At 48.0% G+C, this 22,760-nt stretch overlaps 1 protein-coding gene across 4 annotated transcripts in view; it reads right to left on the bottom strand.

Moving 5' to 3' along the window:
* sh3pxd2aa (SH3 and PX domains 2Aa) overlaps positions 1-22,760 on the bottom strand; it is a 93,501-nt gene that overhangs the window by 65,620 nt on the left and 5,121 nt on the right. For all 4 annotated transcript variants that reach the window (XM_026169658.2, XM_026169659.2, XM_026169660.2 and 1 more), the window contains exon 2: positions 14,396-14,476. In XM_026169658.2, coding sequence (XP_026025443.2) covers positions 14,396-14,476 — 81 coding nt within the window. The remainder of the gene's footprint in view (positions 1-14,395; positions 14,477-22,760) is intronic.

The raw sequence follows: 22,760 nt of genomic DNA, 5'->3' as shown, positions 1-22,760 counted from the left end.
CGCATTAGATCAGGTCGGAACATGATATGCTGGATTCCTGAACGCTTTAAGCAGCGAATGCATGCGTGGGAGTAAGGCGGGGGGCTTGGATTTGTCTCAGAGTTGAGGCTCTGTTCATGAATATGTCGACGCCGCAGGGTGTTTAACCCCACGTGGCGAGCCGGGCTCCCCTCGCTTTCAGTACGACAACAGGTGCAGGCGTGTGTTGATGTTCGTCCATCTGCAGTCGCTCTGTCATCACTGCCCAACCCCGGGCTGCAGGGCCCGCTGTGAGCTTTGGAACAAGGCTCGAGAAATGGACTCTGACCGGGAAACTCCCTCACTGGAATGAGATCCTGTTTTCTCTAGAGGATGAACCGGAATTCCAGCTTATCTCAACTACTTGTGGCATCTGCAGTCACACAAATACTCACAATCAGACCAACAGGAAGACCTCTAATCTTTGCAACATTAAAGGGCTTCAGACAGCATCTTTCTGCCTCTTCTGTAGTCTCACATGAGCACCAAGCATCGTGTCTCTAATAACGCTGATATAAAAATGTTAGCTTTGAGTCATATTCCTGCACGCTGCGCTGAAGCATGTTTGCAGTTTTAGGAAGCTGTGCGAGGTGTAACGTCTGCAGGTCCCTCACCAAGCTTAGGTAGCATACAGACTAAGTTTCTATGAGTTTTTAGCAATTAATCAACATCAGCTCAATTCAGTTTTATCTTATTAGCACCCAGCGCTGAGAGACACGCCAACAATCAGCGTTTGGCGACAGAGTCACTCTGAGAGCAGATGTTTCTAATTTTAGCATCATCCTGTCGATGATTGGAAGCGGTCCTACATTTGTTTAATGCACGTGTTGAAGGACATATCCCAGTCGCCGAGGTTCCTCCCAGTGTTCCTGGAAGCCGGGGTAAAGCCACCCAGAGTCGGGATGTAGGGCCAAATATAATCAGCTGTCAGCTTTGTCAGAATCCAGAGGAAGAGGACAGCCCACTGAGGTTTAAAGCTTTCATCTCTGCAGTTTTAATCAGCCAGGAGTTTGTCTGGTCATGTGACAAAAAGACCGTTTAAAAAATCTCTCCCATCTATGATTTGACCTCCGAGCTGTGGAGACGTCGTGTAACTGGTTCATATATCAATGCTTCCCTTTTTAAAATCACTGAATGCCGGTATCGGCCTAAAAACATCGGCTATCCGTCAGACTCCAGTAGTTACTGGTTTAGCTGGTTTTAAAGATCAGCAGGTGAACGTGCGGCCACAAATTCCGACTGAAACTTTGACTATTCGGCGCACTTTACTCTGAAGATGAAGTGGGTAATATCATCCGAGCACTCGTGAGCTTGACTGCCAGTTGTGTCAACTCTGTGCTGGAGGAGAAGCTTGGCAGAAAAATGCGGTTTGTGAGGCACTCGAACAATCCACACGCCTCTCCGTGTCGATCTCAAGAGTTCGGCACGAGTAGCGGTGTTAAGGTTCAGAGAAGTGGGTGCTTCGCTCACAAACGGCCATTAAAAATACATTAATCACAGACATAAAACAGCATTTGCTGTGAAAACCTCTGAAGACCGAGTCGGTGCGCCGAGTGCGAAGGAGAATGAAAAGAAGCTGTTTGCTTTCCCCCTCACAGGGTTTATTTTACCGGCGTTTGAGCTGCGACGACTTGACGTTTAATCCATAATAAAAAGCAGTTTTGAAGGGCAAAATTAATCAGAGTGACTATTTTATCCTGCGAGCTCTGCCCTTTATTTGCACCCAGCAGTTTAACCTCCTTTCACATTTAATAGAGGCACCGGCTAAATGCTCCAGTGGCATTTTCAGGCCAGTCATCGCTTCAGCAGCCTGGCTGAGTCCTGCGGAGTAAACCAACAATATCTTTGCTCTTTAGAGCAGCTGCAGCCTCGGTCCAGGACGAAGAACATGGGCGTGTTTAGTTTGGGTTAAGAAAGTAGGCCAGCCAGCTTACAGTTACACTACAGGCAGAGAGGAGAGGCCCTCACCTGAGCCAGAGTTCAGCGCTAATAAAGCAGCTGAGGACCTAATTTAGCCGTGCTGGCGGTCTCCAGAGTTTCCGTGCTGACAGCCAGGACCGACCTCGGGCGGCGTGGCTAAACCTCATTCTCCTCCCTACGGGGTGAATCGGTGTGTGTTGGTTCTCAGTGCACTCCATGGCTGAGGGTGGGGATGGTATATGAGACGTGAGGTTTGGAATACAACCACGAGTGGGCTGAGAGAAGCAGGAGGCAGAAAATACTGGAAACCAAGTGGGAGAAACCAGAAAAATGTGGATTCGAATTAGCCGTCCCTGATTGGTGCCAAGTTATTTATACACAAGGAACTCGTGGAGAGGATAAAAGTCCGTTTTATGTGAAATCAAACTTTGTGTTTTACACATTCGTGGACTTGGTGCCGTGAACTAATACCAACCCTGCTGCTAATGTCCACCAGTGGTCACGCACAGCACGCCAACGGAAAACAAATCTCACTGAGACCAGGATTATAACTGTGCTTGTAAAACCAGTTGCTCCCATTCATGAGAACTGGGCAAGGTTTCATATCGTTTGCATCATTTTTGTGGTGTTGAGTAATAGTTGGAGGTTTTTTGAAGGTCTGTCACGGTTTTCTCTGGACTTTGGCTGCTTTTTCACTCAGTGAGTCCTCGAACCATAAAAAGGCTCCAACTCAGAAGATCAACCAACGAGTCTACACACAAAGCTGGCAAAGGTTTAATTCTATCTTTAGGCTCTTTGTTACGAGAAGCCAAAAACACATCATTCATTTCCATTTCTTTAGCTGAAACTATGAAAAATGCCAAAGATAACACAGTCTGACAGGCATAAAATAGCATTTCTGCAGAAGCACGGTGACTGCAGAAGTGCTATTAGCTGCAAACTTGGTCTCAGCACGGTGTGCAGCGTGTCCATACAGAACAGAACAAGTGACAGAGCTACAAAAAACTACAGCACATGAATAATATCTAAAAATCACATCATAAAGAAAACAGAGACCTGACGACTGATCTGTTCCTTCAGCTGATCCATCTACTGCTCACTGAAGCCTCAACAGAAATGTCTGCGTGGCTTGGACACAGAGAGCAAAGGCTGAAGTATGAAACTTACACAAGAACTGAGGGAGCAACCAACATGTAAGAAGGGTCGTGAGCGAGGTACAGCAGCAGCTGCCTGCAGACATCGCTGAAACACGGTGGAGGCTCGGTCACGGTGCAGGGCTGCACTTCAGCCAGAGGTGCTGGAGAGCTCGTTAAAGTTGAAGGAATCATGAACCTGAGAAAATACCATCAGATTCTGATCCAGCATAAAATTCATCACGATGATCCCAAACACACATACTAGTCACGGATCAGCTTCGTCAGAGCCCAGACTTCAGCATCATGAAGCAGTGACGGATCATCGTGACAGAGAACAGAACAAGAAGGCAGAAACATCCAAAGAACGTCAGTCCAAAACTGTTCCTGAACTACTCCTAACTATTCCTTCCACGGCGTCCTCAGAAACTTCCAGCTGTGCTGCAGAATAAAGGCGTTCAAACCAAATATCGACTTTTCTGTTTTTGCCTCTAACAGTGGATTTTCATATATATTTGCTCCTGTTTCAGCACATCCATGCACCTATGCCTCGTGCTCAGAGCAAAATATAAAGAAATTAGAGGTGCTTGAGCCTTTTGCACAGTACTGTAGCTGTGTGTCTTAAACCATAGAAGAGGCAGCACACCACATCAGGTTTCCAATAGTGAAACGTTTAATCAATGAATACTAAAACTTACTATCCTCAAACAGGTGAGACCATCACGCCAAAGCTGCAAAAATGTGCATGCATATTTCCGTGCATTAAAATGTAAACGTTTGTTATTACGCAGCGGTAACACTTTTGCGTTGCTGTTTCATTTGCACGCTCACATTTTTACTATTTCCTTTTAGGGACATAATTAAGTCCATAGGGTCAGCCTCCAGAGGCCAACTTTCCAAGTGTAAATGGTATCATGGTTTGCTAAAGGGCTTTAATTCAAAGGTCTTTTATTTCCTTTAAAGCTCCTCCTGTGTCTGCACTATAAAATGTAATCCGGCTGAGATGGAGAGTTCCCCGCGGGGTTAAACTGGATCACGCCGTAACAGAAAGACTGCCTGGGTAATCAGGAGAAAACGCCAGCAACTAAGGCGTCACGCATACACCCACATGCAAACGTGTGCATGCACGTCCACGGACACGCAAACTGACGAGACGTGCGCCGAGTTGGCGAAAGCGCTCGACCCCGAGAGTTTGGAAGCTGCGCTGGATCGGCTGGGGAGGAGATAGGAGGGTGCACAGGTGGTGAAGGTTGAAGCCAGGGAGGCGTTTTTGCAGAGAGCCAGAGACGGGTGAAGAAAACAGATGTGCAGGCAGAGACGCAGATCGACAAGTCGCAGGAAGTTGATGTGAACGAGGAGTGTGAGGCAAACGAAAAAGGGAGACGACGGCGTGAGAGATTTTCTGTTATCTCTGTGCTCCTCTACCTCCACCTCTCCCACGTGTCCTATCCTGCCTGCTGTTTACTCAGTCCTTGTTTATTAAGCTACAGGCAGCGAGATAAAGCTGTGCTGGGACCGGCCACCGATGCTGCAGATAAGGAGCACTGTGAGAACTTCAGTCCTGGATTCAGCACAAGTTTGTGTTTGGAATGACTGATGGGAGACGTTCCAGGCGCTAGCAGAGCGTAGATGGCGTCAGATTAAGGAAGCACGCTCGATTTACTTTCAAATACACAGGATTGGGCTGAGGTTTCCTTTAGCACCTCTGTCAGTGCGCCCCAGGGCAGCTGTGGCTACAATGTAGCTGCCATCGCCAGTGTGTGAATGTGTGTGTGACTGAATGTAGTGTAAAGCGCTTTGGGGTCCTTAGGGACTAGAAAAGCGCTATATAAATACAGGCCATTTACCATTTTTACCATTTACTACGTTTATAGCATTAAAGGGCAAACAGCAGACTGTGTCGGGCATATTTGAGCCCACATTTTAAAACTAAAAAGAGCGAATCTTAGTAACAACTGAGGAGGCCTGATGTCACTAATTTGCAGGACACACTGTGTGGCACATGGATGCACATTCCTGCTATGAGCTCCTGAGTAAATGAGAGACTGAGCACAGTCCTCGGTTAATGAGTCGTGAGTGATAAATCGTTAGCGTATGAATCCTGAATAATCTCCTTTCTGACTCTTGGAATTATCATAATTTACAAATGTGCTCAATGTTTTATTCAGTGCGACTTTAAACGGGCGCATAAACTCCACTGCTCTGTGACGCCGCAGGACCGCAGGTACTGCCCCCTGGTGGCCATTAAGAAGAACGTGATGTTAAGTCATGCTAACGGCATCTCCAGGCTGCAAAGTGTTATTAGTGACGTTTTGACCACGAGTGGTGCATCGTTTTTATGCGTGGGCCTAGTTTATCACAAAGAGCAGTCCTGCGCCAGCCTTGCTGGGCCTCGTGCTCACTGGTTCAACCTTAAATAAGATCTCAGTCTCTTAGTTTGGCTCACAGTTCCACTCATATCTCTTCTGGGGAATCGTCCACTATCACAGCGATTTGAAGTGTAGATGTTACCGTGCCGTCCTTTGGCCCCGGTGACGCTACTGCCAGTCGCTCCGCTTCCTCGCTGCATTTATTACTGATTGGACGGGAGCCGAGTCCAACCCACCAATCAGTGGGTCCTCCTAGTTGCTGCCCTATTTAAGCCCAACAGGGCTGTGACTCAGGGTGGGCTGTGATTTAATGTGAGCAGTGCACCTTCTGCCTGTGATTCAGTTCATAAATGCTACAGGCAGACACTGGGAGGATGTGTTCTGCTAACAGGCAGATACTGGGAGCAGTTACTCGCTGCTGCCTGAGGCTGGGCCGGGTTTAGACACACACTGCACACACACCAGGAGCAAAGGCAGTGGTGCTTTCTTCCTGGCGAGGAGTCAGCAGGTTGTAGTTTAGTCATCCTGTGAGCTGGTTGCTTTACTTCCTGTCTTTGATTTAGCAGCACTCTCAGGCCCTTCAGTTTGTCCCCTTCTTGCTTGTGGACATTAAACATCGCCACCAAAACCAACAACATCTGGTTGTACGTCGGTTCTCTCTCCCCCAACTCAGCTGGGACCCGTTCCTGCAAACTTTCCCACCATCTGGTTCCTGAAGCGAAGCGGCTTCCCGGCAGCGCGTGAAAGATGCATCTATCCATCTTCTAGATGATCTCTCTGGGATGCATCTTCAGTGATCTGCGGTGGTGGGGTCACAGGGGGGTCATTTATTATTAAAAAAAAACAAAAAAAAAAAAAAAACATTAGACCCAGCCGGGATTAATCAAGCCCCGGCTTGCATCCCACCAGCAACCAACCACAGATCAAGTCGCCTCACAGACTGAGGCCCTGATTGGCTCAGTCGTTGGAGGATTTTGCAGAATGGCGTTCCTGCAAAGCCTCTCTGAGCACTTTCCAGTCTCCTTCCACCAGCTCCTGGTTCTTCTTGCTTGGGCACCAAGTCCCAGATTGTTTGAACACACTCGTTGCTTCAGATGGGCCAAACCGTCTTCCTCCACGTCTCAGTCTCACCAAATCAAATCAAATCAAATCACTTTTTATTGTCACATCACATGTGCAGGCACACTGGCACAGCACATGCGAGTGAAATTCTTGTGTGCGAGCCCCACAAGCAACAGAGATGTGCAAACACAGCAACACAAACGAGCGAAATACAAGAATGGCCAACCTGAAACTAATAAATATATGTACAATATATAATAGTGTATGCATTTCTGGATGTGTATACTAAATATTTTCCTACGTGTGTGTGTGTGTGTGTGTGTGTGTGTGTGTGTGTGTGTGTGTGTGTGTGTGTGTGTATACACATTTTTACAAATTAAATAGTAAAAAAATAAAATAAAATAATAATAATAATAATAAAATATATAAAATATACAGAGTTGAATATGTGCAAAACAAGTGGCATTTATATACAGTGTGGAGTGCATAATGTTAAAGTTCCAGTAGTGAAGCTGAGGTGTCTATGACGTGTTCAGCAGTCTGATGGCCTGATGGAAAAAGCTGTCTCTCAGTCTGCTGGTACGGGACCGGATGCTGCAGAACCTCCTTCCTGATGGAAGCAGACTGAACAGTTTATGGCTGGGGTGACTGGAGTCCTTGATGATCCTCCCCGCTTTCCTCAGGCACCGCTTCCTGTAGATGTCTTGGAGGGAGGGAAGCTCACCTCCAATTATCCGTTCAGAGCACCGCACTACTCGCTGGAGAGCTTTGCAGTTGTAGGCGGTGCTGTTGCCATACCAGGTGGTGATGCATCCAGTGAGGATGCTCTCAATGGCACAGTGATAGAAGGTCCTGAGGATGCGGGGGCTCATGCCGAATCTTTTCAGTCTCCTGAGAAAGAAGAGGCGCTGCTGCGCCTTCTTCACTGTTTTGTTTGTGTGTACTGACCACGTAAGATCCTCAGCCAGGTGTACGCCAAGGAACCGGAAGCTGCTCACTCTCTCCACAGCAGCGCCGTTGATGGTGATGGGGGTGTGTACTTCTCTGCACCTCCGGAAGTCCACTATCAACTCCTTTGTCTTTGCGACGTTGAGGGTGAGATGGTTGTCTTGACACCAGTGGGTCAGGGCGCTGACCTCCTCCCTGTAAGCCGTCTCATCACCGTTGGTGATAAGACCCACCACTGTAGTGTCGTCCGCAAACTTCACAATGATGTTGGAGTTGTTAGTGGCTGTGCAGTCGTAGGTGTAGAGTGAGTACAGGAGAGGGCTCAGTACACACCCCTGTGGAGCACCAGTGTTCAGTGTGACGGGGGATGAGGTGATGCTGCCCAGTCTGACCACTTGGCGTCTGTCAGACAGGAAGCTAAGGATCCAGCTGCAGAGGGAGCTGCTCAGTCCTAGATCCTGCAGTTTCCTGTCCAGCTTCGAGGGAACGATGGTATTGAATGCTGAGCTGTAATCTACAAACAGCATCCTCACATACGTGTCTCTCTTCTCCAGGTGTGACAGGGCAGTGTGTAGTGTCAGGGCTATGGCATCATCAGTGGACCTGTTGTGGCGGTATGCGAACTGTAGAGGGTCCAGTGAGTCGGGTAGTGCAGAGCAGATGAAGTCCCTGACCAGCTTCTCGAAGCATTTGCTTACGATGGGGGTCAGGGCTACAGGTCGCCAGTCGTTCAATGAGGAGATGGTGGAGGATTTGGGTACAGGGACGATGGTGGCCATTTTGAAGCAGGCTGGGACTACAGACAGAGAGAGGGAAAGGTTGAAGATGTGTGTGAACACTCCAGCCAGCTGAGCCGCGCATGACCTGAGGACGCGGCCGGGAATCCCGTCCGGACCAGTAGCTTTGCGTGCGTTCACCTTCCTGAAGCACTTCCGCACATCCTCCTCAGACACAGTGTGCGCACTGACGTCATCCGCGGTGCGCACACTGTCCGGTCTCATGGTGTTCGCTGTGTCGAATCTAGCGTAGAATACGTTTAGATCCTCACACAGAGAGGCCGTGGTCTGCGGTGTGCTGGTTTTCCCTCTAAAGTCTGTGATCGTGTTTAGTCCCTGCCACATACTCCGAGGGTTGTCAAACTGTTGCTCCACCCTGTCCCTGTACCACCAGTAGCCGGAGTCATGTTTTATACTTCATGTGTTTATTTTTCACCCCACTGCTGATAACATGTTGTTCAGTCACTGAACAGTGAAAGCTGCTCTGTGCTCAACAATATCCGGACATACAGAGAACGCCACCCGCCCTCTCTGAACAACAGACGCCGCAGGAGTGTAAAATAAATACTGTGTGATTCACCAAACGGTGAACAGATGCTCGTCATTCTTGGGCAGAAATGTAATGAAATAGCAAAAAGAACCTTGAGCAACTTCTTTGTTCAAAGCTCAGCGTGAAGCTGCCGGAGCTCTCCCGAGTTCTCATCGAGTCTCCTTCCGAGCTCAGCGGCGGAGAAGAAACACAAACCTGACCAGCTGAGCGTGGAGGAGAGAGAGGAAAGAAAAGCAGAGTGAGACAGCCGACTGTCAGCTACCACATACATCGCAGGTAACAGGCAGCAAAGGAAACAGAGGAAGCACACTGTGGGAACGTGCAGAGGCCTTTATCTGCAGGCTGCCTGCGTATCTAATCAAATATTGCAAACCGTTGCACAGAAACACAAAACTACTGTAAAAACAGAGCTTTACGTCTGCACTGACCCCTGAGTCGAGCCACAAAATGGCATGAAAACAGAATAAGTGACAGACATGCAGCCATCAACTCCCAGCATGCACTTCATGCTGCCAGTGTCTGGGAGCGAGAGCAATCAGAAGCGAGTGAGGACACAGAAACAGTTAACCGGCTGTTTGCTGGTGACGACACACAGACGCTGGCGTTGGGAGGCTTTGTGCTCATTATAAAGGCTACTTCACGTTGCCTTCAGCTTAACCACGCGGAGCATTTCTGCTCAGCACGGACGCTTCGTGTTTCAGGTCGACTGTCGCGCTTCCTTCTGCCGCCTCTCTCGCCCCTTGAAACACTTCCAGTCACACTGCTGACTTTTTCAAGCCACGGAAACGTCCCACAAACAAATGAACTGTGCTCATTCATCCTAAATTTAGCCCGACCGCTTCGCTGTGACTGTGGGAAACGCTGCATACTCCCCCCCCTCTGCTCTGGGTCCAGTGAGGACCCGGCCTGTAGCCGTCTTCTCAACTGCTTGATTGTAACTCAGAGGGACACGTCCAGTGTTTGGCGTGTAGGTGTCCTTCCTTTGCCTCTCTCTTTTCTCTCAGGCGCACACGCCCATAAATAAAATAAAGCAGCCTCGACCTGAAACAATGGGCTGAGTTACAGTTCGTCCACAAAGCACCTCAAGGACAACGAGGCTGAGCTAGTGCTCTGTCCATTCAGCAGTTTGTCCTCGAGGATGGCATACCGATAACGCCTCGCGGTCTAGACACACGTTTCCATCAAACGGCCCACATAGAGGTTAGAGATTCACGAGTCAGTGACCTTCTTTGTAAGCGATTTGACCACAGCGACTGTGTAATTTGCTGTGCTGAATATATACGCGCTGCCGTTTTACCAGAAACCTGCTGCTAGCATCTGTTAAGCTGCTTCCAGCCTTGAGACTCAGCAACTAATAAAAGGGATTTTTGGAAAGCCGTAGCATGAAAACCTCCCTGAGCCGCACATTCAGTAGCTGTAGGGAAGCTCGTGCGAGTGCGGACTCGGACGAAGAAGAAAAAGAGTGCTTGTGAAGGCGCGTGCCGACAGAGTACAAATGAAGAGCCTCGTAAAGGCGTGAGTCAGAGGCCTCCTTTCACATGGAGAGCCACGCCACAGCTTTAAATAGACAAACTTCAGCAGAGGCCCAAGGACACCTGGAGCGCCATCACCCGCTCCTCACGGCTTCCTGGAATACAAAAGGCCGCTTTGTAAAAAGTGACCTCGAAGAAACGCAGATGATCAGAATACTCATGTCTTCCGTCTGCATCACTGCGTCAGTACCGTCACTTACCGTTAAAGCTTTTGTTCCAGCTCTCCACTGCTTCATCACCTCGTCATCATCATTCCACCTTTCCTCCCGGGACCGCTGGCTGACCCGGGCTGCTCCCTGTCCCGGTTTCCTGATGATTAACTCGGGCACTTCTGCCAGAGCTGCTCACGAGTCAGGTCTGAGTCAAAACCACATCCGTGCAGCCAGCAAGAGCCAGTCAGTGAGGAGGACTGGTGCACATGTATGTGCTTATGCTTCAGGTATGTGTGCTGGAGGCTTCAAAGTGAACGCATGTGGCATCACAGCCCTGCGCCCGACCAGGACGAGTGGAAACACTGTCAATGACTCTGCCACCAAGCAGAGCCCAGCGAGCTGTGAAACACAAAGTTTAGCCCAACTATTTATGACGACTTGGGGTTTTAGTCGTCCTGATGAATGTGAGCTGGTCGAAGCTGAGGCGTCGGCGTCTGCAACAGCAACAAGCTTCACCGGGACATCGAGCAATCATACTGAAGGAGATGCGAGCTGCTACTTTCAAGATGACGGAGCTTCTCCATCTCTGAGAGTCGGCCCAGACACCACTGGGAGGATGCTGGTTTGACAGCCCACATCAGCCCTGCTCTTTTACTGGTTGGACACCAATCACAGCATTAATCAGTTTGGCAAACTGGTTCCAGATAGTGAGGGCAGCTAGATTAAAATGCTATGGCAAATCAATAGTGACGTCTGTGACTTCCATCAGCAGCAGTTTATCTTTGACTCTTTTCATTATTTAAACATAAACGCCATCGAGTGAAATGTTGGGAAACGCCAAGCTCCAGCCAGAAGAAAAACACCATCCAATAAAGTGACACTGGATGGACGAGGTGGCAGACGGAGGTAAAACCTTTTCTCTAAAGAGTGTGGGATCCAACACACTCCTAACAGAGTGCAGAAAAAATGGTTCCCTCCAGGGCAATTCTGGCAACACTTTGCACTAATATATTCGTTCTATTATCCGTAAATGACTTCCTTTTTCACAGAGGGACACAAAATAGCACGAATATGGCTCCTATTATTTTTACCTTAACACATTCTCTGCGCTGTGCAGACAGAAGCGCTTTGAAACCGAAGGATTTGTGAACTTCAGATTCAGTTTTCTCAGAGTTTTTGGCTACATTCAAACCACTCTCCATGTGTCTAATATCAAAGCAGGTGAGCTTCACTGCCCGTGCATTCAGCACAACATAAAGAGCCTGTTTCCGTGACTCATCCTATACAAAGTCAGTCAAAGCAACATCTGTGGTCCCTCTCATTTGGATGGCAGCCTGGAAGCGGGGCCAGTGTTTCCAGGAACACAGCCCGGTCTGGTTATTACTAGGAAACTGTCTTGGAATCCCAGCGGTGTTTGCCAAGGATTTGGTTAAACTGCTCTCCGGCAGTTTTCAGAGCTCCAGTCTGTGTTTTTCTCCCTTACGGTTACAGCAAGGCGGCTTAAAAGCAGCGGGGACCCCGCAGCAGATAAATGTTTGGACAGGAGAGGCTCCAGGTCTCACTGGAAACAATGAGATCAAAAAAGCTCCATCAAAGCCACCGAGAGAGATCAAAGTCCGGCAGGGAGAACTTCACTCTGAGTGCAAACACCGACAGAGACGAGGATTAGAAAGCTGGCCTGTCACTGCTGCCAGCGGTGGTTTTATTCATGAATGTCACCGTGGAAATGGAAACATCAGGAGGGGAGCCGTGCTGGAGCTGATGCACTGCAGTGTGATTTAAAGACGGCATCTGGTAAATGTTTGAAATATTTACCAGAAGATTCTTCACAACAGAGCTGACTGAGAAGCAGCCAAACTCTGTTGACACGACTTTATTTGACTCAATGAAGGAACCGAGTTAGACGACCTTTGCCCCCGTGACATCTCACATACCTAACAAAATCAATCGTGCTGCTGCTGACGGAGTCATTTTGTACAAAGCTATCCAGGAACCATTAAGGCTCATTAGTTTCCTCCCAGGCAATTTGAGGACCTCGCTGTTGTAGAAGGCGAGGTGAATATTAGAGGCATGAATCACCAAACACCACATCAGTACAAAATGATTATCATTAATAACTGTTTTAGAAAATAGGAAAACTTCTCTCACTGTCACTAAGACCTGATATAAATGCTGCCATAAGAAGGAGCCAGTCTGCCATCAGTCTGCCATCAGTCTGCCATCAGTCTGCCATCAGTCTGCCATCAGTCTGCCATCAGTCTGCATTCAGTCTGCATTCAGTCTGCATTCAGTCTGCATTCAGTCTGCATTCAGTCTGCATTCAGTCTGCCATCAGTCTGCCATCAGTCTGCCATCAGTCTGCCATCAGTCTGCCATCAGTCTGCATTCAGTCTGCATTCAGTCGGCATTCAGTCGGCATTCAGTCGGCATTCAGTCTGCATTCAGTCTGCATTCAGTCTGCATTCAGTCTGCATTCAGTCTGCATTCAGTCTGCATTCAGTCTGCCAATCTACTGCTGAATGACGCCAAGTTAGAAATTAATGCAATCTGTTTCTGATATTTCAGCAATTAGCTGTGATAAATCCACAGTCCACTCACGTCCCCACAGGTACAATCGCCACAAATGTGCCGTCTGAGGCTACTTATGGCATTTGTGGACATTTAAGAACCAGAAAGGAACACGTTTTTAAAAAGGTGCGTATTTGCACCACATCTTGCACAATCTGTGATCTCTGTGTTTGGCAAAATACACAAAGACATTGGATAAATATTATTTTCACTGTTAGAGTTGCAGGTTTAATCACAGACTGTAACTAGTTTTGCCACCAAACCAAAAAAACTGTCACCAGAGGTTCGAGTACAAACCACAAAGGTGTGAATAAGTCCACCTACACAAAGTAGTGCCTCAGAGGGCCGCTGTTCAACCACTACAATGAGGAACTTTGTTCTTTCTGAGTGTATGAAGCATTCATACTGTTCTGTGTTTATTACTCTACCTCTCTCTTTATTCCAGTTTGGGACTAATCAGCTGCAGTAGGGGTGAGGGTCCATTTTTCACTGGTCATCAATGGGACCTTTCAGAAAGGACTTTTCCTCTGCTGATTGAAACATCGTTCCCTGCTGGACGAGCACACTGGAGCTATTGAGATGTGCTCCCTGTAACTCTCACACTGTGGCTCTGTTATATTTACTAGTTATTGGTAGACCCCTGGTGCACTCTACATATGGTATCAGCTTGCAGTAGGGCAAAGGTGCGAGGGGGCTGAAGGAGTGCACATAAACATTCTCCCAGTATGGAAGAGTCCATGTGAAAGATACAGGAAAGGTTTTCATTCCCACTCCTGCCTCATTCCAAAATAAATAGTCCCAAAGAGACACCGCAACAACATTTTAAACAAGGGAGTAAAGCGTCTGAGCCAAGACAGCAAAGCAGAAAAAAGCCTCCTCCGTACGAGGCTCTATTTAAAGAAGCCACCAATCAGAGCAGCGCGTAGCATCTAACGACAAGCCACTGCAAAGCCTGGTACATTAAATTTGACTTCCATGTGGCTTTCTTGCTTGTACCATAAAAAAGGCCTGTCAGCTCCCTGACGTTTTGAGGCCAAGCCAGCGACGAGACGAGAAAGGAAGAAGAGCGGGAGGAGAGAGAGGTGCAGGCTGAGGCATACAAGCCACGTCTCCCCCGCTCCCCCGCCAATTACTAACTCACACATCGATTCATTGAGGCGGCGAGGTGTGGCGAACACGGCCAGAGACACGGCAGCAGCAGCAAACGGGTGCCAGGTTTACACATTAATCTATACAAAACAATGCTGCAAGTTCACACGCTCGACCTGCTGAAGAATACACCAGCGAGCGGCGGCAGCGTCGGGGACTTCAATCCAAGCACGGCCCACACAGGGCAGCAGAGCGGGGCGAGGCTGATGGGGGATTACCTGTAGGTCAAAGAATTTGCTGTATCTTCTGTAGATGATGTGGGAGGTGTTGTCCGAGTAGGTGACATTGATGAGATACACCTGCAAAGACAAAGAAGGCAAAGTTAAAACTGCAGCTTGGTTTAATCTTTTAAATCCAGAAGACTTGTTCAACACTTCCACCTGAAACAAAAGCGCACAAGCTTGGACTGCGAAAGTCACAAACGCAGCACGTGACAGAAACGAAGCACCACATAGATGCACACACAGATGCACACACAGATGTACACATAGATGCACACACAGATGCACACATAGATGCACACATAGATGCACCTACGGTGGTAGGTTCTTTCAAGTTGCACAAGGTTGGGTTTCAATGCAACAACAACAGCCCGGCTGAGGGCTGATAGAGGGACACTTGGTAATGGTGATGGTTTCTGTCTGTCCAGCTGCTCTGCTGGAAACAAACTCGCAATCGTTCGCCTAAAGCACTGATGCATCACAGTAGCTGACGGTCATAAAACCGCCATCCAGCCACAGGATGGACGGTGACATCATCCCTCTTTTCCCCGCACACTGACCTGGCGGCCTTTACCCTGCCAGATGAAGCCACGCTGCAGCCCTGAGAGGCCTGATAAGATTGAGATAGAGTCCATTTATCTGTCAAGAGGAGCTAAGTGAAGCTGCCATCATCTCTAATCTAATGAAACATAGATAACCAAGGTAACGGATCCAGAGGCCAGGAAATTTTCATCAGAGACGTTAAGAGCAGGTGGGATCTCTCAATTGCTGTTATAAAGGCGCTCAGAGAAAACCTGGATGTGAAATTACTCGAGTGGATAAGCTGTTACGTAACAGACTGCAAGCTCGAGCTGCCGTGGGCACAATCGAAGATGGTCAATAAAACAACGTTTTTTCCCGCATAAAGGAGTTTTTGGCGCAGCCCAAAGAGGTTTTAGTCGGCCCCGAGAAAAAATGTTAAAACATCGCCACCGCCAAAATGACAGGAAGTGAGAATAAATATTAAAATTATCTCTGAATGTTTTTATTAGCAATTTATGTGAAACAGCTGTTCACCAAGCAACACGTAAGGCTGCGCAAAGTGCTTCCTGTTCTGTGCAGGCCGAATATGAAACACGCTAAATGCAAATACAGAAATGCTGAGGACACATATTCAGGATGGATGGAAATACAGTGGACAGCAAGTCAGACACAAACCTTCATTACAAATGTTTCCTTAACAGAAAAAAGGCTCATTTTTACATAAAAGTTCACCTTCGTGGTTCAAAAGTGACTTTGATTCTTCAAAACTGAAAGTCTTCCACAGCTTGTAGATGCACAGTCTGATTCTCAAAGATGCTCTTTTTGTACCCGATCGTGTGACATGTTACCAGTTAACTTGATTTGTTTCTTTTTAGTTCAGGTTCAGTTTCCAGTCGTCGCCCCATCACGACGTTTTTGAGACATCAAATTAAAAATGTGCTCTTTTTTTCCATGAAACATTAAAACGTCTCAGTTCAAACGTGCGTTTAGACGTTGACATGTTTTCTGTGTCGTAGTGGGAAAAAAGTATTGGTTTTATTTAAGGTTTGTAACTTTTTTTGGAATTTCAGTTTGTAGTTCTTGTTACGTTTAGACACTTAAAGTATTTTGGCTGTGGGAGGAACCCCCGGTCATCCTCGTGGTCGTCATCTCTGGACTTTAGTTCTTGCAGGTTTGAGGCAACTAAAGCTGCTGAAGTCAAGGTAACGATGGTAACTATGATGAAGAGACACTGACGTTTATCGTGGTTTCAAATCTAGGATGAAGGTTTTTCCCTCTGCTGTTGCCAGAGACGATCCAAACTTCACTTGTGGTGCTGCTGCTGTACTTATAAGCTACATACAAGTAAAACAGCATTGTCACCCAGCCAAAGCATTTCAGTAAAGTGGCCTAGACGCAGCGCAAACAACTGCCTTTGCCTCACGTATAGCATCAAACAGGCGGTGTGCGTTTCCCCGGTGAGCCATTGCTGCTCTTTGTTTCAGCAGATGCCATCTTTTGGGACTGATCTTACGCCGTCACTCCAACCCTCCGTACCTGCCAAGAGTCTCAAGAGCAGCGGCGAGATGAATGAGGTTGAGTCAAAAGCCTCAACGTTGACGCAGGAAGGGCAACAGCTCGAACAAAGGAACTTCCACAACAAAGGCGGAGGGTTAAAAGGCCTCGCCGCTGCGGTACGTTCACTCTCATGCAAACACGGCTGCTGGCATGCAGAAGCTGCAACTGTCACACGACAAACGTGCACGGTGGGGTGTCGCCACAGTGATTAGCTCTGGCATTTACTGCTATGAAAATGTGCTCCCGGGGTCACGCTGAGTCCCAAAAATGGCTCCAGCCACCGTCAGCAACATCCAAGTGTCTGTGTGACTTCTGTAGCGTAACAAGCATTTGTGAGAAGAAGCAAAGAGCTCGTTTTACTGCTCCTTAATATCAAAGAAAAGAGTTTCTGAAACTAAATCAGCTGCTGGTTGAGGTGTCCTCGGGTAACACGAGGCCTCGTCCCTTCAAAGCTTCATGTAATCATAAATAAGGAAGCAGAAACACAAACGTGCTCTTGGCAGCTCACATCAGACTTGGCCTGAGGGAGGATGGAGGTTCTGCCCCCGGCTCTTCTCACAGCTTATTTTTGCTGAATGACGATTATTTTTAAGCAGTGCCATCACTGTGTTTAAGCCGGTGCGATTCAAATATCTGTACCACTGTTAGATTCATCAGAGTCACTGTGCTCAGTAACAGCTGAGCAGCACGATGAAGACGACGAGGCGCTGAATGTAAAAACGTCTAAATAACTACGGCATCGCTGTCTATGCGATTACCTACAGAGTGACGCGATGCTGAACCTGGATGACGGGGTCACCAAAGAAGATCGCTTCATTCCCGTGGCTCAGATTCAGCCATGATAAAGACCATAAAAACAACATTCAGACTTCTGACCCTCCCGTCTTTAAACTTTGAGACTCATCAGACCAGGCAAAGGTTTCTGATTTAGAGGAGTCTGCGTGAAGCTTGGTCTCAGTTTCCTGTTCTTATCTGCTGTGCTGTTCAGAGATACCGTAGCTGTAACTAGCAGTCATTTGAGTTGCTGATCGTCGTTTTTTTCTCCATCCTGACTTTCTGTTTGATCTTCAGCAGGTCAGCTCGACCTACACGCCTAAAGACATGAAGTCGTTGCCATTAATGAAGTTTCTACGAACTCAAATCTGATTCCAGGCGTACTGAAAGGTTTAAGTTTAATTAAGTTGAAATGCGATTCCTCCACGACCTTTTCTAACTCAAATTACTTTGAAACTTCCAGGGAAAAAAAAAGAGTTCCACGTTCCTCTAGGCTACAAAAGACATTTTTCCCATGAACTTTGCATAATTTGGGGATGTTTTCCACAACTGTCTAATATGTAGGACACAGCTGGACACGGTCTGCTGTGGACGCATTCCCACTGTTGAGTGGGTTAAGTAAGGGAGCTGCCCTGTCCTCCATCAGTGCAGGTCGATGTCACGCCGACGGGCTTGTCAGGCTGTAGTGTGGAGGTTAAAGATGGGCTGACATCAGTCAGGTAAGTCCTAGAAAAACAGCTCATGATAGAGTTTGGACTTTTCTCTGTTTCCAGAGTTGAAAACTGCAGCGCTGGCATGCTGATGTCATGCTGATGTCATGCTGATGTCATGCTGACGTCAGACAGAACCATGTGACGAGGATCAGCCTGGATGATCGAGTGTGGGAGCAAACTGTGTGCGTAAAGCGAGTCTTTGTCATGTCTCTGCAGCAGTACTTCGACATGAAGCAGCCAACACAGACTTGGATCTAACAGCACGCAGCAGTGCAATTTTACCAAGTGGCTGTGTGTATATGAGTGCTCTATAAACTCCTCTGACCTTAATGGCATGCCAGACTATCATCCTCCCATCATGCATCTGGACCACTTAATTCGACTCGGATGAAAATCCGTGCTGAGCTTAAGTGTAAGACGTGAGCCAGGCGGGAGGACGTGGACTCAGTGAAAGGATCCAAACCCCAGAAGCAGATGGGCATGTGATGGCAACCGCAGTGAAAAACACAACCGACGAGGTCTGCTCGAGCCCAAAATATCACGCTTTAACCGAACGCCCTCCCACTCCCTGGAATAAACTGCACACGCTCGGCCCCGCCGCTGCCGCCTCTCAGGATAAATCTAGCAGCAAACATCGTCTGATTGGCTGCTAATTACATTTGTATCATTTCTGTTTGCATTTTACATGGTAGCTGCATTTTCCAGACACTCATGCAACTAAATTAAGGCGAGCTGAGATGACTCAGAGCTCGAGTCCGCCCAGTCGTGAGAGCATAAATGCCCCGAATCAACTGTTTGATTGACTCACTCAAATGTCAGTTAGGAAATAATCTGTCTGCCTGTTAAATAAATGCAAATCTGCAAATTAACTCGCATACATTTTTCATCACCACAGACAGGGAGCTAAAAAAGCTGCGATTGCTGCACAGCAGCAGGACCAGGCATTGCTGCAAGGCCAAAACCGAGGCTGAGATTTGTGTGAGGAGGCCACATTAAAACATCTGCGTGATCTCGGGGTTTCTGACAGTGAGCTGAGAATAACCAGGCCTGCATCTGGAAACAGGAAGGAGTTTGACGCTAAAACCACGAGATTAGGAAACAATGAGATGAGAATGACGTGAGAAACAGCCCACAGCTGCTACAGAATAGGAGAAATACATAAGATATATATGTAAGAATAGAAGCTTCTCATCAGGCGCCACAGCACTGACGTGTTCGTCCTTCAAACCAGTCAGAAAAAAAGATTCACAAAGAGCGTAAACAACAACGCGGGGAAAAAAACTCCCAAAAAACAAGGCCTGGGAGGGAAGCACGTCCCAGATAGGAAGAAAAGCACTCACACATCTGCTAATCCCACAGAGGGAGAGCTGCTTGAAAACAAAAGTTTTATTCATGCTCTGAAGCAACGACAGAAACACGAGTTCTTACGACTGAACAAATTGGACCTCTGATTATTTCATCGTGTTCGTCTGAACCGGTTATGAATATTCACGCCGAGCTTACAGCTCGCTTTATTTCCCCCCGCCTCGCCTCTGTAGAGCGCTCCTCTAATTACCAGGACGTTAAAATAATTCATCGACAATCGCAGATCACGGAGAACGTATAAAAACACAAAAACAAAACTTACAGCGTCGGAGAAGAGCCAGGACCCAGCCTCGCCGTTTCCAGGACAAGAAGGCAAAGGAGCCGAGCTCTTGGTGGGGCCCTGAATGTGGGCCCAGCCACTAAATGCGCTGAACCCCGCCTAAACTATATTTAAAGGAACTTATAAAACAGACGGGCGGCATGCTTTCAGACCATCAAAGAAAAAAATCGAGCTGGAAAAAGTCAAGTCTTTCCACATGGAGCTGGTCTAAATATACTCGAGTCTAATAGGGTCACTTAGTCGAGAGGTTAGCAAGCAAAGCTTTAAAGCTGTTTGCTGACAAAAATGTCAAAGCAGCGACGCGAACTGTAGGACAGGCTCATTCTCGAGCCTCTGGAGACCCCTCCACAGATGCAGCCAAAGCTGTGGCCTTTAGCAGCCACGCAGCAGGACGCCGCAGCGATGCTTCGAAACTGTCAGCGAGCCGCTTTGAAGGGGCCCGGTCACGCCTCGCGTGCCCGAGCTGCGGCCGCAGGGAGTGTCTGCTCAGCAGGTAAAGTCCTGTGCAGCTTTGAAGCCTCCTTCATACAATTGCACAATACACAAGAACAATTCTCAAGTTATTCCATATTAGATTCCAGCGAAGTGAAAAAGCAGACAAGGTCGTGCGCTCAAATAAATCACTCTGCCAACGCCGCTTCAAAGGCGGGCTCTGCCCGGCGGATTCCCGGTTATTGAATTTTAGCTGGTCTGAGTCTGAACATCGGCGCTCGTGTGAGAAACCCAGAGCAACGTTAGACGGCTGACAGCACCACAACACAAGTTGCAGACTTCACAACCTGTGCAGCCTGACGGGCAGAGACACGTGAGGTCAAACTAAAAGCAGGGACAGCACGGAGCGAGCCGCTGTTTCCACGGAAGATCACCGAGCCTTCATTTGAGGCCTGAAGAGATTCAGCACATCAACAGGAAACCGTAAGACGAAGAACAGACAGAGCAGCACGAGTCCAATCATGTTCCTCCTCTCCCTGCTTTGGGCTTCCTGAGACGCCAGTGGCACAGGGCTGTAGAGCGTCTGCAGGCGCTGGAGGTAACCTGTGAGGAGCACGTCTCTGCAGAGCCCACGTAAGAGGCCGCCATCACTGCTCAGCTTTATGCTTGTGCAGACGCAGTACTGTCACGTCCTGGTGTTTTATATCATATATATGTGTTTTATATTACAACTATTCTTCCTCATACTGACGATTGTTATTTGCTTCCTGATAAATTCAAAAACAGCAGAGAAATAGGAGCAGGAAACACACAGCATGTCTTTATCCTGTCTTCCTTCTCTCACCCCAACCAATCACAGCAGATGGCCCCGCCCCTCCCTCAGCCTGGTTCTGCTGGAGGTTTCTTCCTGTTAAAAGGGAGTTTTTCCTTCCCACTGTCGCCAGAGTGCTGCTCATAGGGGGTCATATGATTGTTGGGTGATATTGTAGGCTCTACTGTACAATATAAAGCTCCTTGAGGCGACTGCTGTTGTGATTTGAAGCTGTATAAATAAAACTGAATTGAGGAGGAGCCAAACGTTACTGAACAGGCCAATCACAGTAGTGATTCCCAGGGATGTGCACGTCAGACTACCAGCACACCTGCGCTTTAATCTGACAGGTGATGTCTGTTGGCTTTGTCTGCAGCTTCCTGCTGATAGCTGCTAACCGCTGCCTCTGGAAACCAAACTGATGGGAGTTTATCTTCCAACTGCCGGCTACAGCAACAGTCTAAGTCACTGGATTAACTGTTTAAACTGACGTATTCGTGTGACTGAGTCTAACTGCTGCTGTACTGTAGCTGATTGCGCTCAAATATTCCTCGTAAATCATCCTTGTGCTTTGGGAGAGAAGCAGCATCTAATTCTAATAATGTTTTAACCAGTTTCCCTGACTATCTGTTAATCTCATGAAAAGAGCTGCAAGCCAACTCCATCTCCCTCCATCACTCCGCCTGCTCGCTCACATAAGATCCAACCGTTTCCCAAACAACAAAACCAAAGCCAGCACCGTGCAGGCCACACATGATGTCCACACGCACGCCATCTCTCATCAGCTCCAGTTATGACGTCATCGCCAGGAGGTGTTCACACACGTGCCTTCACCAAAAACACAGTCGTCGTTCTTTCCTCGATCATCAAACGCACGAAAACGACCTGAGGTCCTGGTGATATCAGCACGGCATGACGGCGCCCGCCTCAAACGCGCTGACACCAGCCGCCGCCCGCTGCTCATCAACCTCTCCCAAAACAAAAAGCAGACGGCCTCGTAAACCGTCGTCTTCCCAGTTAGAGGCGAGTCTGGAAAAAGGCGCTCTTTTTACTGAGATATCAGCCTGTGTTTGATAGGCCAATAAACATGCGAGTGTGGACGGCCCTCTGAAGAGATGTTTTACGGCGCCAAATAACAGCGTCTTCCAGCCTGGGCCTCGGCGCAGCGCAGGAGTCTCTGGAAAATGAAACGTTATGGGACTGGGACTTGTAGGGAAACAGAAGCTTAAAGTAAACATGGCCGTGCCCGGCCTGCTTTCTCTTTTATCACCTCCTCCTGCTGCAAGTACACAAACCCTTTAAAAAAAGTGTGTGTTTGATTCGTGTTTGCGACTCAGCGGTCCAGTTTCCCCTCTGACAAAAGCCAGGCTGTGATCCCCCCCTCCCCTCCCACAGGATAAGCATTTCCAGCTGGTTTCACAAACATTACAAATGGGATTCAGTGTTTGCCACAGATTGTGTCTTCCTCTCGTCTTCTCCGCTTCCCTCTCGCCCCGCCTCCCACTTTTCTCTCCTCACAGTGACTCGCCTCGTCCCTTGAGACCGGGTAGCTAGGGAAACTAGGCCACAGACTAGCCCGCTGAGACCGTGGAGCTCCAAACACAGTACGGCTCTGAGAAGAAGCTCCTCTTACGCCTTCACTGCACACACGAGTGGCCTGGATCGCGCTCAGCAAGCCTTCCTATAGAGCAGGACCGATTTGGGAAGCTCGTGTTACACGACTAATCCACTCTAAGGGAGAAAGAGCCCGCACTGCACTGAAACCGTGTCTATATTATCAACAGTAGACCATTAATTCAGTGTCTCCGAGCACCTGCCTGTGGGTGTATTTTCAATTAGCCTGCTAAGAATAATTATTTGCTTTCCGTGTGTGTTTTTGAGGAATAATTTGACGTTCTGAGGAGTGCA

This window comes from Astatotilapia calliptera, chromosome 6 (assembly GCF_964374335.1).
Source record: "Astatotilapia calliptera chromosome 6, fAstCal68.1, whole genome shotgun sequence".
NCBI lineage: Eukaryota > Metazoa > Chordata > Actinopteri > Cichliformes > Cichlidae > Astatotilapia > Astatotilapia calliptera.
Note: the sequence above shows the minus strand (reverse complement) of the source record. Positions and strands in the feature narration are given on the sequence as shown.